The sequence below is a fragment of the Mustela nivalis genome (assembly GCF_964662115.1).
Source record: "Mustela nivalis genome assembly, chromosome: 14".
Lineage (NCBI taxonomy): Eukaryota > Metazoa > Chordata > Mammalia > Carnivora > Mustelidae > Mustela > Mustela nivalis.
This window is the reverse complement of record NC_139033.1, coordinates 36412689-36430969: the sequence shown is the minus strand read 5'-3', so window position 1 is coordinate 36430969 and position 18281 is coordinate 36412689. Positions and strand designations below refer to the sequence as shown.

Sequence of the window (18281 nt, the reverse complement as noted above, 5' to 3'; positions counted from 1 at the left end):
GAGTTACCCAGGCGCCCCAGGATGTTCTAAATTTCTGGGGCTATGGGATTTTAGAGCTGGAATGTTGCATTTTGAACTTCAGTGTAAGGAAGAGTCGCCTCTGCTCAGTTGATTGGTTTTGTGTCCCCAGGACTGGTCCCAAGAGAAATCATTACCTTTGCATATTGGATAAGGCAAGTGACCTATTGAAGGTCCACTTCTTAAACTTTTTCTTTTCTTCTCCAACAGGGAGAGTCGCGTATTCTCAGAGTGAAGGTGGTTTCTGGAATTGATCTCGCCAAAAAGGACATCTTTGGAGCCAGGTATGTTGGCTTTGTTTTTGTTTTTGGTTTTGTAGGCTTCGGTGAGTTAGGCAAGCACTTTCCAACCTGAGGCAAGCATCAGCTGACCCCTGGAGGCCTTCTTAAGACAAAGATTGCGAGCCCCCCCGGAGATTCTGGGGGAGCGATAGCAGAGGAGTGCTGGGACCACCGGGCCAGGGACCGCGCTTTGTGCAGGGGTCTTGCCTTCCATCTGGCTTGATTTCCTGAGGAGACTGGATTCCGTTGTTTCTGTGTTTCTCTGTAGAAAAATACAGTTTGGGAATGTTTATTCATTTTAATACAATCCTTTAAAAAAAAAAATCCCTAGTTTTTGAGACATGAAAGCGTTACTTTGTTCCTAGCAGAACTGGGTATTCTCTGGCTTGTATGATCTGATTGGAGAGATGTGGTAATGAGTGAGTGAATTTGGTGATTTCTGGGCCTTTTCTGGAAGCACCGGCAGCTGATCTCTCTGTGTCCTTAGCTTTTTTTATTTTGAATACTGTGCCTGATAATCCTTTATCTTGAAATCAGTCCTTTTGTTCCCACTGTCTCTGCCCGTTGTCGCAGTAAGTCATTGGACCAGTAGCACGGTGAGGTTAGAGCCACTGAGAACTGGGATTTGGACCAGATTTTGGAGAACAAAGACCTTTTTGAACTTTAGACATGGAGGAGACATAAATTATAAGTGTTTGGTCCTACTTACTTGCCCTGACTGATAGGACTTTCTCCAGGAAGGTTACTGCTTGCCCAGGGGTCTTGCATGTCAGCAGTGCAGGAACAGGCTCCCGCCCCGCCCCGCTCTCTGTTTGAGTTGGGAATGCTGTGGGGTTGAGCTGTGAGAGCTGCGGTGGCTGCTGGGGACAGTTAGCTGTTGCTGGAATCCACTCACTGGAATATCCGTTTCATTCTGTGGGGCCCTGCTGTTGCCCGCAGTCACCCTCTGGCTTCAGGGCCTCCATGTGATGCTGGACATTCTGAAATGGGGCCTCACCTTCCTGCTCGCCCAGCAGAAACCCCTTTCTGCCCTGGGTAGGCAGACCTCTTGATTTTCTGTCCTGTATCTTCACGGACACATTTAGCTTTTCCCATCCCGATAAGTTACTTTAGTAGCACCTGGAGAAATTATTAAAAATGGATAAATAAAGTTGATGCAAGAGAATATTTGTGAGCTATCTCGTTAATTTCCCCATACTTGGGGCACCCCGGTGGCACATTGGTTGTGTGTCTGACTCCTGATGTTGACTCAGATCGTGAGCACATCTCACCTGCAGGTTCCTTCTCCTCTCCTGCCGGAGTGAGTGATCAAGTACTTGGCTGGTCTGGCTCCTACCAGATGAGACATTTACAGGAGACTGCGACCTCTTGCTTGCGTTGATTACTGTACAGAGCACTGTGACCAGGACTGGGCAGATTCTTTCTTTTTTTTTTTTTTTAAATATTTTATTTATTTATTTGACAGAGAGAGAGCACAAGTAGACAGAGAGACAGGCAGAGAGAGAGAGAGAGAGAGGAAAGCAGGCTCTCCACTCAGCAGAGAGCCCGATGCGGGACTCGATCCCAGGACCCTGAGATCATGACCTGAGCCGAAGGCAGCGGCCTAACCCACTGAGCCACCCAGGCGCCCCGGCAGATTCTTTCTTAATTGAAACGTTTTATTGAAACATTTGCATGCGTGACGGGGGGCTCGATCCTAGAACCCCAGGATCATGACCTGAGCTAACAGCAGATGCTTAACAGACTGAGCCACCCTGGCGCCCCTGTGCTTCGTTGTCTTAGTTTAATAAATACAGAGCCTGGGGCACCTGGGTGGCTAAGTGGGTTAAAGCCTCTGCCTTTGGCTCAGGTCATGATCCCAGGGTCTGGGATCGAGCCCTGCATCGGGCTCTCTGCTCAGCAGGGAGCCTGCTTCCTCCACTCTCTTTCCGTCTGCCTCTCTGCCTGCTTGAGATCTCTGTCTGTCAAATAAATTTAAAAAAAAAAAAACTTTAAAAATAAATAAATAAATAAATAAATAAATAAATAAATAAATACAGAGCCCACCATCCTGCTTCCTGCCTTCCTCCTCTGCTCTCCGTGCTTCCCTCAGGGTCTTTCTCTGAAGTGCCGTGGTTCTTTTAGGACCCATTCGCCAGCGAGTGAGCTAAAGCGGAATGGTTCCGTGGCAGCGTGCAGTTCCCGCCACGTTGGCATTTCTCTCTAGAATGGCCCCGTTATCACCTTCTTACTCTGCCCCATGACCTTCATTCTCCTCCACATTGTCTTGAGCAAATCCTCTCAAGCTCCGTGTGACCTGGTAGCTCGTACAGAGCAGGGGTCACTGTTGCCTGTAACTGGTGCGCAGGGGTCTGGGGAGAGCCCCGGGGCCTCTCCGCTCACCTGGCAGCTCTCCTGTGATTGGAGGCAGAAGTCACAGGTGTGGGTCTGTGGTGTGTGTCCCCTGCTGTCTGCTGGGGTGAAGCCCTACTATCTGTGTCCTTCTGAACCCCAGGCTGGTAAGGCGCCCCCCTCCCCCCATCACCTCAGCCCATCACTGAACCTCTCCCATCTGTGTCCCCCATTCTCCCTTCCCAGGGAGGGAGTGGACAGGAATGGGAGCCCTGTTGTGGAAAGGATAATGGATGGAGAAAGAAGGCGAGTTTTGGCGAGCGGTATCATCAGAAACGCCTAAGTCATGGAAACCACATAGACTTGGAGATTTTGAAAAGATAGGATTTACTCTTTTTTAATAGTTTTTTCTGTTTTGTTTTTGTTTTTGTTTTTTGTTTTTTGTTTTTTGTTTTTTTTTAAAGAGAACGAGGGAGAGAGAATTCCAAGCTGACTTGAGCCAAAATCAAAGTCTGATGTTTAACTAAGCCACCCAAGAGCCCTGAGACAGGATTTACTTCTCTGGGGTTCTCTCTGCTTTGTCTCCAAGGGAGGCTGCTTGCCCCGGGGTGTGTGGGTGTGTGTGTGTGTGTGTGTGTGTGTGTGTGTGTGTGTGTGTGGCTGGGGGCTGGGCTGGTGGTTGGGGCACAGTGGCTGGTGGGGGAGGGGCGGGATGTGTTGGTCCGAGGTGTGACGAGCACCCCATCTCTCCCTCCACTTCGGAGGACTGGGGTTTGTGGGCCCCCGGTATCGGACCTGCCTGTCCACCAGGGCAGCTGATTCACCCTCTAGGCCTGTACCTGAAATGCCCTTCTTTTCCGCATTCTTTGTCCCAGTCCTGCACTGAGAATACAAGATCATTTTCCCGCTTTCTTCCAGCAGAGTCTGACTTCATTAAAAGAGCCTTTGTTTAAAGAAGATTCGGTAATCGAGCTGTGGCTCTCCTTGACTGTCTGAGCATTTGGTCTGTGTGGAAATGGCACTAGCAGAGAAAGGTTTTCTTTGGGCCACACCTTTGGGTCAAAGAAGGGCAGCCATATAATCCGTCAGCTAAACAGGGACGCTTTTGTCTGCAAGAAATGCTACGTTGAATGTGGGAGATCAGGGCATAGGATGTATATGGAGACTGGTCACCCCAGGTAAAAGACCTCCAAACTTGATGACCCAGACTGGGACGGGGTTGGGGGGGGGGGGACGCTGTGTGATTCCCTCCCCCCCGCAAAGCTGAGGAAAAGAAAATCTTAACTCTTAAAACAAAGACATACCACCTGTGGATGCCAGTACGATATCCAAAAGGAAGTAAATGGTGGTGTTCTAAAACATGGTATACATGGGGTACCTGCTGCCATTTTGGAAATGGGTCCATTGTCTTTGTGAGGTAAAGTGTGGTGTTGGGGAATCAAGGAGGCATCTTTACCCTGGAAGTCCTCTTGCCCCTCTTCACAGCCCCAATCTCCTATTAAGGTGTATGATTCAAGTCTGTTGGTACCAGGTTCTGCCAGCTTCTCCAGTCTGGTTTGCCCCCCACTCCAGTGCCACCCCTGTCTGCCCAGACTGATCAAATTGGACTGCTCTTTCTAAACGGTGGGTTAATATTCTACCTGAGTGACAAACGTTGAGTCACTGGGTGGGCCATTGGACTAGATGACTGCCAGGCTCTGTCTAAAACCTGAAATGTAATGACTACATACTTCTTAAAAGCCGATTTAAGGAACTCCTCATTATATTTGAGCTGGCCCAAGTTCTTAAAATGGTAAGTGCATATCATAAAGTAAATAGATTTCAAATAGACTTCACCGAGTAAGATCTTAGTTTGTGGTGGTTTTCTGTTTTGTTTTGTTTTCTTGTTTTTGTTTTTGTTTTTTGTAAATTTTAGAATACCTTTAAGTTTCAACCTGTATGCTTCAGGTAAGCTTGTATCTCAGGACTTCTAACTTTTTGTCATGGGCTTAAGTACTAACTGAATAGGGTCCTTTTAATACAAGTTTTAGTGCTACGTTCCCCTTTTCCTCCTGAGCTGTGATCGGTCATTTGAGGTTACTTAGAATCATCTGAGACCATAAAGCGCTCCTTCAAATTGAGCAACAGTGGCTGAGACAACTAGAATTTCATGCTTTCATACCGAAGATTTCAAGACTCTGATATCACACTTGGGTCAGTGTATTTTGCCTGTTGAACTGTTAGCATCAAGTTGCACTTCTCTGGGTTGCTGTCCTTTTTTTTGTTTTTGGACAAGTGGTGATTTGAAATGCAGAACACAGACGCACTCGAGGGCACGGGAGGGATGTGGCCACAAATCCTGGTGTTGGCCAGTGATGGGGCCAGATGGCTCTGTGGCTCTGCCTCACCTCCGTCCCATCTTCTAGATTGAAGTTAACATTCCTCTGCATTGGCTTCACCTGTTTTTTGTTTTTTTTTTTTTAACTGGAATATTCCACAGTGAATTACATCATGACATCCAGTCCCTAAGTACTTCAGCCTGTACCTCGAAAAAAGGGCGTATTTCTTTATAACTACAACACAATTTTCACAAAATTAATAGTAATTGCCTAATGGACTCTCTTACCTAGTCTATGACCTGAATCCCCCCCAGCCATGCCCACGATGTTTTTCACAGCGGGCCCTTCAGAGCAGAATTCATTTGAGAATCACATGTTGGGTTTAGTTTTGGTAGGTCACTTAAGCTCCTGTTCATCTAGAATTCCCCTTTTAAGTGCCCTGGAATGGTCAGTAGGTTGTCTCCCCTCACTCACTTGTTTCCCGTGGTATCATTTAACATACTTTTTCTCCTCCTGGGTTTTCTGTGGGGTTGGGTCTAAAGGCTCAGTTGGAGCATCTGGGTGGCTCAGTCAGTTAAGCATCCGACCCTTGATTTCGGCTCGGGTCCGGATCTCTGGGTCCTGCGATGGAGCCCCTGTTGGGTTCTGCACTCAGCACTGAGTCTGCTTGAGATTCTGTCTGTCTCTTCTGCCCCTCCTGCTCCTGTGCTTGCTGTCTCTCTCCTCTGTAAAATAAATAAATCTTTAAAAAAAAAAAGGCTTGATCAGATTCAGTTTCAGTACTGGGGACAGAAATGGGGTTGCTGTCTGCTCGGGAGGACCAGTGTTCGGTTGTCGTACAACTGACAGTGCTACGACAAGATGGATCCCAGGTTTAATGGGGGGCCGGTCTGTCCATCCACAGTCAGGACTTTTCCCCCAGGTGACCAGCAAGAAATGGGTGGGGCAATATTTTGGCTACACGCTTTCACTAATCACTTTCTTTCCAAATCAGTTTCGTTTCGTTTTCTCCATTTTTTGAAAACCTTGTATAGCGGAAGTTTCCCTTCACCCAGTTGGGAAACCTTGAGACTTACATGTACCTTGAGAGTCCCCTTGATAAATTGTAAGCCCTTTTAGGACGTCATTAGGCTGGAGTTTGCAGCCTCTTGATCCCTGTGGGCTAGACTGAACTCACAGGTGTGTGTGTTTGGCCCATGGATCACTAAGACATAAAAATCCCGAGCCAGCATTTGGGAGATTTCTTGTCCGAAATCCATTATGTCCCGCCTTCTGGAAAATCTTGGCGGTCTAGACACCCAGGGTCATGCAGCTGAAGGTATCTCCTGGATGAACTCGTGAGATGGGGCCATGACCTCTTGGCTGCCAAGGCCCACTTGTCTCCCGACCTCCCCTGCTGACGCAGCCCTGAGCTCCCTGGAGGGACAGACCTGTGTTTGGTTTTGATCCCTGCACTGGTGGTGTTTAGCTCAGAGAGTGGACTACCCCTCCCCCCTCCCCCCAGTACAGGGATGTGCTTAGGTGGGCGCAGGGCCCCTTATACTCAGCTGAGATGGTGTTTGTGATGTGCAGCCGCTTGCAAATCGGCCTCCTCTCTGGAGGCCTTGAACCTCCAGGGCATTGCTGTGAATCACAACATCAAGTATTTGTCTTAGAAATCCCTGCACGTAGGAGCTCATACGGTTACTCCTGTGCGTGCCCCAGACCCCCTCACCGTCAGACCGTTCGTTCTAGCCGCGCACCCACCCGGAGAGGACTTGGGAGGATCTTGCCCGCCTCCCCTCTCAGGTTGAAACCTCTTCGTGTTCTGTACAAAGCGCACACCACTCTTGCCACGTTCATGTTTACTTTTCTGGTCTTTGAATGCACGAGGCTGTGCCACGTCCTTAGAAAGTATGTCGGTCGTGGCTTTGCACCCGCTCGGCCCACGCGGTTTCCCAGAGCGGAGCGATTCGAAGCGGCAAATGGGTCAGTCCGGGTGGAGGGCCAGTGCGTTTCTATTCTGCGCCAGCCGTGGGCTCGCTTTGTTACAGCTCGTGTCCTCAGACACTTCAGGATGCTCTTGAATCGCTGGGAGAGCTGTGCCTTGCGGGGACTGTCTGGGACTTGGAGAACTCCTGGTAGACTGGCCTGTGTGTCATCTCAGGTCGGGTAAGGCAGGAGCGAACCAGACAGGCCACACTTACAGACCACGCTCCGACGTGGTGTTCAGGAGAAGCCCGCACTCGGAATCTTCTGCTTGGCCTTCACTCTTGATGCTTGAACGTGTGGCCCTTGTTCCAGGAGCCTCTGCTCTGCTGTGTGGCCCGACAGGAGCAGAGGGAATCATCGGAGGACGCCCTGCACTCATTGTCACCAGAGTCGAGAGCAGTGTGCCCCGGTCACTGGGTCTGTGCGGCAGAGATTCGGATGGCTCAGGAAGATGACGGGCACCAGCACATGGTAGATGGGCAGTAAATTTCGGTTGTCGGGTCAGAGTGGAGCCCGAGAACGTTCAAGGTACTCATGAGCACTGCTTGAATCCCCTCATGTGATTGCAGAGGGCAGCTCTGGGGATTGGTGGTGAGTGGACATGTGGACTGGGGGGGGGGGGGCTGCCCCTTCCCGGCTGTCCACCCCCTCCTGACTCCTTCCTCCCCCTCCCTTCTCAGCTGCAGGTCTTCGCCCGGATGCCCCCCTCCCCCCGAGCCTGCACCCCAGTCCCTTCAGTCTCGCGTTCTCCCAGGGCGCTCTCTGTCTGTCTCCACCATCTTCCTTTTTGGGGGGAGGTTGAGAAAGCGGATAAGAAGCTAAGTGTAGGCAAGGCGGTGTGCCAACTGGAGATGAGTCAGAAACGAAAGCATTTCTAAATGTGTAAGACAATGAACACAATATTTATCTTACAAAAATTGAACTTCACAACCAGGCCTGCAGCAACACAGCCGGAAGGCACCGCGCGCGCAGGGAGGTCCGGCGTGGGGACAGCACAGGGCCTCCGCCGCCGCTTTCTCACCCAAGGAGGAAAGAGAGTTTTCTCCACCAGTGTTTTAGGCAGTGGAGGTGGCTGGCCAGCCCATCCTCAGTGGCCAGGCCTCCGAGAGGCCGTGGGCATAGCTGTCCGGGACGGCGATGCGTCAGCGTTGACAAAAATGCCGTTACTGAAGGTGGAAATGCCCTGATACTGAACCTGAAAGAGACCCTTTTAAAAACGGGTACAGCTCTCTGGACTCCAATGGCACTAGCTTTCTCAGATGCAAATCTCCCATGTTACCCTACTTCACCTTCTTTTAAGAAACACTGTCAGCAAGTTTCATGACATTTCTACTTAGGGTTTATATTTAGGGGAGGGGTCTGGAAGATAAAATTTGTAAGATGGCTTGTAAGGGTGAGTGAGCTGGCAGGGTCTTAACTGGGAAACACAGCCTCCTCTGAGAGCTGTACGTGGTTATCCGAACTGGGGGCCAGCATGCTTCTTCCAAGGTCAGGTAGCAGAGCGCTTCGGCTCGGCCCGACTCTCGGAGACACGCGGAGGCAGCCAGGCAGGGTGCGTTGGGCCGGCTGTGTGCCAGCAGCCCACGGGCCCTCGGTTGCCAGCCCCTGCGAATAGAAGCTATTGATTCTCTACAACGTGTATATTTAGAACTGGGAGTGCCAGTGTTATTCTGTCATGATTTTCAGATTAAACTGTTACAGAGAGCTCCTGGTCAGTGGATGACAGACAGGAATTGAGCCAGTATTGACTTTTTGGGCGTGGAGGAATGGGGGTTCTAATCTCTCAGGAGTCTTTTGTTCTTTTCCCCTCTTCAAGGGCAGCATGCTTACGGTATAACTTATGGAACTTCCTGTTTTTTTTTTTTTTAATTAAAAAAAATTTTTTTAAAGCTTTTACAAAATTATTTATTTGAGAGACAGCATGCACAAGCGGGGGGAGGGGCAGAGGAGAGGGAGAAGCTGGGGCTTGGTCCCAGGACCCTGAGATCATGACCTGAGCCGAAGGCAGGCACCTAACTGACCGACCCACCCAGGTGCCCCCCTTGTGGAACTTTTTAGATAGGCACTGTGGATTTCGACGTCTACAAATGAATGCAACTGTCTCTGGCCTAGAGAAAGTGATTCTCACTGCTTTGTCTATAAATACGTGAATAATAAAGTATTTCTACGTGTATAAGCAGATGGGCAGTCACATAATTTAAATTAGTGTATTGCAATTAAACTATGGCCCGTTTTCTTCATGGAGTATCTTTTAGACTTAGGACCTTTGTGCACGTAATGTTTAGTAAGGAGTCTGCCGTGTGTAGCTCCTCAGTAAATTATTAAAAGAACTGGCATTTCTTCTGTATAATATCAACACAAGAGATACAAAATGCGCCTTGCCTCTTCAAATGAGTGTGTCCTCGCTCTCCTGGCACGCCAGGAGCCATGGGTAGTAAAGTGCCTGAAGGATTGTTTGCCTTTCTTCCTTTCCTTGTTCAAGGTGCAGTACTGTACTTCCCCTTTTGAAGAACTGATGACTATTTCAAGTCTGTTATTTTTAGATGCTTGAAAGTAAGCATTCATGATAGGAAAACAGAAGATTTGAAAGAAATGCTACGTTTCACGTTTGGGGGCAACTGGTTGTGAAATCAGAAATGAGTAAATCTTAAAAACTTGACCTTGTTGTTTTTTTTTTTTTTTTTCTTTTTTTTCTTTTTGTTTCTGCTAGTGAGAAAATGATACTGTTGGTTATACATTCTCCGCCTCTGACTTGTAAACTCCTGGGAGTTCATTGTGAACAGTGGCTTTAATGTTGTTGAAGTGATTTTAAATGTTATCTAGACAGTCTGGAGAATAAAAAAGAAATTCGCAAATTCCTTTCTTCTGGAATGAGTTACGGGCTCCCCATAGTGTGATTTCGTTTTCTCTCTTATTAAATACACAGACCAGCTTGAGATGTGAATGACGAGTGAGACCATACAACTCAGGATCTTTGGTTTGCCCTGTCAAAATATTTGAAACTGTTCTTTTTCTGGAATGATCTGTCTTCACCGGTGGCTCCAGTGACTCCCCAGGCATTTGAGCTGGAGACCTGTGAGTTGTCCTTGGCGCTTGTCCCTCCTCCCCACCCTCCAGGCTGGTCCCCATGTTCGTGTAGAGGACTTCCTGGATGCGGTTCACATCTGCCTTCTTTCCTGGCCCGTCCTCACAGAAACAGAATTCTCTCTCTCTGGCATAGACTGATTTCGGCTCCTGGCAGAACCCGTAAGGATCCCATCAGTGCATGCTGCGGATGAAGGTCCCAGCTCCTTAATCTTGACAAAAGCGCGCCCTGTGCACCCTCCAGGGCATCTCTTGGCCATGACCTCCCCAGGCAGCCACACTTAGTGCTGTGGTCCCCTTCAGAGGGGGACCTCTGTATCCACCCTCCTGTGCCTTTGCTGGTGTCCAGAATGACCACCGTTTTCCCATTTTGCACAGCTGCCTTGTTCTTATCCTTCATGCTGACTCCCCCATGAGCTCACCCCCAGGCAGATTTCCGTCTCTGCCCACTTGGCTCAGGGCTGGTGGCCCTTTGCTTACCCCGTGCAGCTGCCTATGGGCACACTGAGGTATGGCATTGGGACTTTTCCTCTGCACCCTGCTGTGGTCACTTGCCCAGCACCATCTGTAACTGCAATCACCCCCCACCCCACCCCCACCCATGCACTTGGCAAACTTGCACATTCCTCTCAGTTGCTGGGCACCCTTTCTGCCACTAGGCTGAGTTTCTCCTGCTTTGGTGCCCTCCCAGTGATTTATACATGCTCTTTCCTTACCGTTTCATTTAATAATATCTCACTTATTTTATTCTGTCTGTATCTTTAAGACCCTCATTCTTATGAAGGTTATCAATTTTTAATAATACGCAAATTCTTGACTAGCACATGCATTATTTCCAGCTCCTTCCTACTTTGGAATTGCTATACATGCAAAAACATTAAGGAATAACTCACCATTAACTCCTCTGTCCGTGTGAAGCTCACTGGAGAAGAGGAATTGTGAGCATCCCTGACCACGGAGGAAGGTTTCGTGAATCTTGCGGCGCGGCTGTGATGTATTGGGGAGTTACAGCTCCCTCTGGTGGCCATATCATGTGCATTTTCATTCTAGACTGTAAGAATGGTTTTTAGATATAATAATCTTTTGGAGTTCTTTTAAATTTAATTTTTTGATTTTTAAAATTAACTCATACCTTTGCTTTAGCAGGTATTTAAGTCATTCTCAAATAGTGACATACACAGGAGAAAGAATGATTTTACTTGAAGCAGTTCCTACTTTTTACATAGTTGGTTTTAAAGTAAACAGTAGGTGGCACTAACTTTATTTCCCCCTTTCTCTTTTCCTTGCTCTGCCCAGTATTTTTCCTAAACTTGTACCATCACCAAAATGCCACAGACTGCAAAAGAATAAATAACTGATACTGAGAAGGAATGAAATTCTTCAAATGAGGGGGACTGTATTCAGTATGGAATAGACAGTATTCATAGACAGAATGAATCGTAATGTGTTTTTAGCCTCACACTTCGATGGATCAGAACTTAAGCACTTTCTTTAAGAAGGGAATTTCCAGGCTGACATTGTAAATATGGAAAACTAATTAACAATAAACAGTACCGATACCCATGCTAATTATGGGAAAGAGGTATAGATCATCTGAAATACTTATATTTGACTTTGGAATTAAAAAAAAAAAAAAGCTTAAGTTTTTACCACTACAGAGAAGTTAATGGAGCAATTGATGATATGAAAAACTAGATTCAGAAAAGTTGAGAGGATTAGAAAATGTTTTTTCTCTTGTTTTCTCTTCTCTGTAGCTACATTGGAAATGATGCAGGGAGGTAAAATTATTTTTCAGATTGATACCCCCCAAAGAACAGTGGCAGCACTCAAATTTTTTTTTTTTTTTTAAATTAAACATGCAAGATTTGCTGATTTTCTCTCAGGTATGCTTGGGGGTTTTTGTTTTGAGAAAATTCTGTCAGGTACAGGGAAGAAGTCATTAAGTTGTCCTGGGCGGTCTGCCTAAGTGGGTGTGTTATAGCAAAGGACTTACTTAGACAGAGTCAGGGTGATTCAAACACCCACAGAGGAAAATGGCATAGATCATTTATCTAATTATTTTGCAATAATGTTATTCTCCCCCTTTGCCATTTCTTAACGTCTGCAAATACTGCCAAAAAGCAAAAACCAGAAGAAAGCCACGAGTGCTTTCAGTGGGAGAGAAGAAATGAGATCTCTCTGCGGGGAGAAATATTAGGGAGAAAATTGTTGGTGGGAGCAGATACTAAAATAATTCATGTTCTTTTCAGTTGAAGACCTCGAGATTCTTTCTCAGAGCTCTTAGGACTGTTTTCTTGAGATAATGTTTTCATGTGATAGCCCCTGATAATACAAGGTCCTACTGTTTTGTCTAGGCACCTTCCCCTGGGGAGAAAAAAACCCCGCCAGCCTCCAAAGCAGACAGGTGAACAAACAAAGAATGCCAAGACCATCTCGGCTGAGAAGAAAATGCTGTGGGCCGAGAGCCCGATGGTCGGCAGTGGGGAAGGTGTTCACTGCAGGGTCATCACAGAGGACATCATCATAGCCTGGGCTCCAGCCCTCAGGCAGCTTTCCCCCAAGCCTTTCTCTTGCTCCGTTGTATCCTTTGGGGCCTTTGTGGAAAATCTGAAGCTTGATTTGCAGAGTAGACTCCATAGCGTGTGTCCCTAATAACCATGAGGAATGGCAAGGAAATGTTGCTGGGCCTGATGAGGTTATAAATATTGTCAGGGCCTAAAACCGGGTTGCAGTATTAACATAAATATTGAAGAAAACAGCGTGAGTGTCCATTGGAGAGAGATGAATCGTGTTCCTTCTTTTCCCCAAAAAAGAAACCCAGCAGTGCTCGCGGGCAGCACATCATAGATTCCCAGTATAATAATGAGAACGGCCCGTATGAGTGTTTTTACTTATAAATTAGCATGTTGCCGTGATCTGGAAAAAGACACATGTTTGTGGAGGAAATCTCAGCAGACCTGTCGGAGGCAGGGAGGAGAAGCCTGTCTTGCTTGGCCTTCCACCCCCGGGCCTGCTGTGACAGACACTTTGATGACAGCCCCCCAGGATCTTGTGTGTGTGTGTGTGTGTGTGTGTGTGTGTGTTGGGGGCAGGAGGATGGGAAACACACAGGCATCACACTGTACGATTTTATTAACATTAAGCTCCACAGTACTCTGTAGAACCCATTCGCGGTCGTCCTATGTATCTCTATCTTCATCTTTTCTGCGGCCAGAGAGAGTCTGAGAATGCGGAAAAGCTGCTGTGATGAAGGGCCGATCCCCCGCCCAGCAGGCTGCGAGCAGACAGGACTTGGCTTGGAAAATGATCTCCTGGTTCATCTGGCCCAGGTGACTGGTCGCCTTTACCGGTGCAGCTGAACTAATGCGGCTCTGTACCTTGATTTTTTTTTCCCCCAGGTGTTTTTTGAGCTCCTTAGAGTTGCACGTGCATGTGGAGAGAGCATAGGGTTGGTGCTGGCTCTGGGCTTCAGTTCTGCACCGCCTTTATCTTCGGGACTGCAGAGGAAGCGCGCCCCCCTCCCCCCCACCCCCGCCACCCCATGATTCCGGGAGCTGGGCTGCTGCTGGTTATAAGTCATGCTTCACATGGAGGTCGCCTGTCCCGTGCTAGCCATCTTGGTTGGAACTTTGTCCCAGACGGGGGTGCTGACATTGGGACTGAACCCGTCTCAGTGGCGTCCGCGTGTAGCACGCGCTCCAGGCGGGTGGTTGCAGTCACCTGTGCCCCCAAGCCACCGCTTCTCACTTGCAGGGCCCCCGGGTGCCGAGAGCTCTTCCTCTGTCACCCTCCTCAGCTGACTGAGCGGTCCCTGGGAATCTCTGTACGGCACCCCGGGCCTGTCACCTTCAGCCGGCAGTTGCTGGCACTTGTGGACATGATTTCCATTGCTCCCTCAGTTTCGAATGACCTCTGTTTTCCTCAGGCTCACTTAAGTTGGCAGAAACAGTTTTTTTTTTTTTTTTTAAAGATTTTTATTTATTTATTTGACAGAGATCACAAGTAGGCAGAGAGGCAGGCAGAGAGAGAGAGAGGAGTAAGCAGGCTCCCCACTGAGCAGAGAGCTCGATGCGGGGCCCGATACCAGGACCCTGGGATGATGACCTGAGCCGAAGGCAGAGGCTTTAACCCACTCAGCCACCCAGGTGCCCTGGCAGAAACATTTTTTAACCTAGATATAGATGTTTTTTGATTGTACTTCTAACCTCATTCCTTTTATTCATGTCACTTTCTGATGCAGAAAGAGGTCCAAGTTCATTTATAGAAAGAAATCGGTTATAAATAAAAGCAGCAACGACTCTCTGAAGGAGGTGGGCGTGTGCCTTGTGGCCCCCGGGATTGGCTGTGTTGGTCAGAGGGGTTTCCAGATGGAGGCTTGGTGGGTCCCGTGGCCTCTTGAGCTGCCACACTGGGGAGTGACTCTCGCAAGAAGGTGGTCCCAAGGTTTCATAGCGGTCTCCCCCTCTCTCAGGGCTTTCCTGCCCTTTGCTGTGCACTAGAAGCCTTCCAGGAGGGTGGTGAATGTGGGGCTGAGGCCTTGCTGGCAGTGTAGCCAGCATCGTCTCCGGGGCTTGTTGGGTCGTGAGGCGGCGGCCCAAGAAGTTTCCAAGAAGGGCGAGTCAGTTTTCAGAGTTTCCCTGATGGAGTAATGTAGTGTATTCCAGAAATGCTTTTCATGGAGTCTTGTTTTGTTTGTTTGTTTTGGGTACGAGGAGGTGTCGTTGTTTTGCTGAGCCCTGCTCACCTTTCTCCTAGAGCAGCAGGGCACCCCGCCAGGGAGACAGGGTTGTGTGCTGTGTTCGCTTGCGGTTTGTGTGGCTCCAGTAATTCCCATCAGCGATGGTCCCTGATGATGGCCCTGGATCTCCAGCCCCTGTAGTAGAGGTCGGTGTGGGGGTGCAGTTCAGCAAGGAGCACAGGTTTCGCTAGATGCCACTGAAACGGCAGGCGGCCTTGACTGTGCTAAGACCGAGGGGCGAGATGACACGCATCAGTGGCCCGGGTGAGACTCGCTTCCCTGGGAGTCTTCTGCTCCTGAGCTCGGAGTGAGCAGGGGTCCCTGCAACCAGGTTTCAAAAGGAACAGTACCTTTCCCACAATTAACACACAACAGGGCTCCTGGATGGCTCAGCCAGAGGAGCGTGTGACTGTTGATCCCAGAGGTCATGAGTTTGAGCTCTCCACTGGGTGTAGAGATTACTGGGAAAAAGAAAGAAAGAAACTTAAAAATATTTAAAAGCTAACAATGTCCACAAACCTCAAGAATTTTTTTTGAATTTATGGTCTCATCTCAACAAAAAATGAGAGAAATTATAAATCACCAGGTTGATGAATTTGTCTTTAAAAAAAAAAAAAATGTATGCATGGCCAAAAAAAAGGAGGGGCCATGAAGTTAAAAGGGAGGCAAACTGGGGGAAATAAGGCCAGTTTCTGTTCCAGAGAGAGCTAATCTGCTTACTAGGTAATGATCTACAAATCACTAAAGAGACTAGTAATCTAATTGAAAAATGATCAGAGGGTACAGGCAGGTCAGAGAAGGGAGTGTCCGTGACAGCCACACATACAGTGGCAGCTCATCTCACGGTAGGAAGAGAAACCACAGTTAACCCAACCGAGTACCATTGTCAAATACCCTGTTGTCAAAAAATCAAACTTCAGCAGCATATGGAGTCAATTAGTGATCCTGGACCAACATAGGTGGTGGTAGACAGAAGCACACAGATCCTGGGGGCCCCGAGCCCGGGTGGAGATACTGAATCACTGCATGAGGCACAGGGAATTGACAGAACACTGTGGGTCAGCTCTGCTGCAGTGGCAGGAAGATTTGATCGCAGAGTATGTTGGCAGCAGAGTGAGGAAGTGACGAGCTGTCCCTGTTGGAGGATATGTAACCGGTGGAGCCTCTAGCTGGGGAAGTATTCCCAATATGGGAGCGCTTCTCAGAATGACCAATGCCATGGGGCACCTGGGTGGCTCAGTGGGTTAAAGCCTTTGCCTTCAGCTCAGGTCATGATCTCAGGGTCCTAGGATCGAGCCCTGCATCAGGCTCTCTGCTCAGCAAGGAGCCTGCTTCCTCCTCTCTCTGCCTGCCTCTCTGCCTACTTCTGAACTTTGTCTGTCAGTAAGTAAATAAATAAATCTTAAAAAAAAAAATGACCAGTGACTGTTACACTGAGACCAGCATTTGCAACTCTGTCCGTGTATCCCTCTATCTATCTATCTTTCTTTTTTTTTAAGATTTTATTTATGCGAGAGAGTGAGAGAGGGAAGACAAACAGGGGGAGCTGGAAGGGAGAAGCAGGCTCCCCGCTGAGCAGAGAGCCCGATGTGGGGCTCCATCCCAGGACCCTGGGATCATGACCTGAGCCAAAGGCAGACACATAACAACAGAGTCCCCCAGGAGCCCCCCATGCATCCCCTCTTGAGGCAGTCAGAAAAGATGAGGACTGCACAGAAGTGCTCATCACGCCCGCAGGATCCTGTGTTGGGACAGCAGCATTGGTTCTGCTCCTCCGCCTTCCCTCTCCCCTTGGTTGCTTTTTTCTACTGGTTTTATTCTAGCTGGGTTTTCATTCCCAGTTTAGAGAAGGGCGGCTCTGGCAAAGTTTGGGGCTTGCCTTTCATTGGGTCATCTCTGACCTGGAAGCAGGGGAACGGAATGTTCCGTATGTTGACCGATCGTGGAGTAGTCCTCTCATTTATATGATAGAACAGGCCTGGGCTCTGTGACTCACAGCCCCTCCTGCCTGCCTTTCTGCAGTTGGGGTTCCCCAGTAGATCTTTGTCCATGTCCGCATGATTTGCATTTTCCAGGCGAGGAGCACCATGGGTCAGAAAGGTTCAGCGCTTTGTCTGAGGTGCCAGAGCTGGAGATGGACCCAAGGTTGTTGGCAGAACCCTGCGCCCCCTGCCCGTAAGGGAAGCTCTTGCCAGTGAGGTTCTGCTGGGCTGCAGTGTTGACCGCGCCCCCCCCACTCCCCCCACCCCCCCACTGGAAGGAGCAGCTCGCACCACCAGAAAATGAAGCAGGTCCCTGGGATGTTGGCATCGTGAAAGATTCTGAATCCTGGTGCTTCACTTACAGGCTGAGAGGTCTGCACACCGCCAGGATGACCTCCGTGTGGGAGGCTGATGGCTGACACAGGCTTGGAAAGAATGGACGCAGCAGACGGTGGCCAGGACTTCACATAGGAAGGACAGGCACAGTGCCTTGATGGCTCTAGAAAGCACTCCATTCGCCGCCTCTGACTGGGGTCTCCGTTGTCAGCGGTTGTTGGCTTCCCGTGAGGGGACTCCAGAGGGACCTGCGGAAACCCCGGGGGAACTTGGGTTTGTGCTCATCTTGGAGCATTGGCTTTCTGCACTCATTCCCCAGGAAAGTTGCTCCACCAGACAGGGAGGTGGGGGAGGGGGCGGGAGCAAAGCTTCTGGGCAGAATCAGCAGGTAGAGATGCACCAACAGTGGGAGCCACAGAAGGGGAGTTAGGAGAAACCCATCTTTTTGTCTTTTGTTAGGGTTCTTGTAAATCAGAAGAGTTAACAAAGAAACTTAAAATCTAAAAATGATGGGATAAAGATTTGAGTTCAGTACCCTTTGTTCTGTATGAGCATTTTACTTAACGTTTTTCATAGTAGACGAATGGCGTGGAAAGTAGGACCCCCTTTGGTTTTCCTTCCCACATGTCCTGAGATTTTTGTGTTCTCTTCTGTATTTTGTAAGATTAACTATACAAATCAAATTGCCAGACACTTGAGATAGAAATCCGTGTTGGTGGTACTCAGGGAGGATTAAATGCGGTTTTCCTTGTGGAAAAGCAGACAGAACTTCTGTTCTGGAAGCCACGTTAACCAGGCAGAAAACCTTCAGTCCCTCCCTCTCACAATGGGATTCCTTCGTCTGTGGTCTGAGCTCATGGCAGAGAGACCAGGAAGGGGCCGCTCCGTCCTGGTGGCCACGTTGCTGCGAATCAGGGCTCTGTGTGGGGTCTGCTTTCTCTCTGGGCTGCAGCTCTGCTGCTCCCATTTAAGCCAGGGAGAGCAGCGTCTTCTGAGGCAAAGACAGGCCCTTGGCAGTGAGCTGGTTGTTCAGAATGGAGTGGGGCAAAGATGCGTTTGCTGCGGGTGCGTGGTCCAGCTGGAGTTGCGCCCCAGGTTCCGTGTGCGGGCCACCCTGCGGGGCGCACCGTCTCTCTCCCTCTCCTCATTAACCTGCCAGGGGAAAAGAGATACAAGTCAAAGTTGACACCTAGGACTTCTGCGCTCGGAGCCCCTGGAACCA

The 18281-nt window shown here is 48.9% G+C and overlaps 1 protein-coding gene across 2 annotated transcripts in view; it reads left to right on the top strand.

The window, feature by feature from the left end:
- Window positions 1-18281, top strand: part of NEDD4L (NEDD4 like E3 ubiquitin protein ligase) — a 340580-nt gene that overhangs the window by 107398 nt on the left and 214901 nt on the right. For both annotated transcript variants that reach the window (XM_082699466.1, XM_082699467.1), the window contains exon 2: window positions 229-302. In XM_082699466.1, coding sequence (XP_082555592.1) covers window positions 229-302 — 74 coding nt within the window. The remainder of the gene's footprint in view (window positions 1-228; window positions 303-18281) is intronic.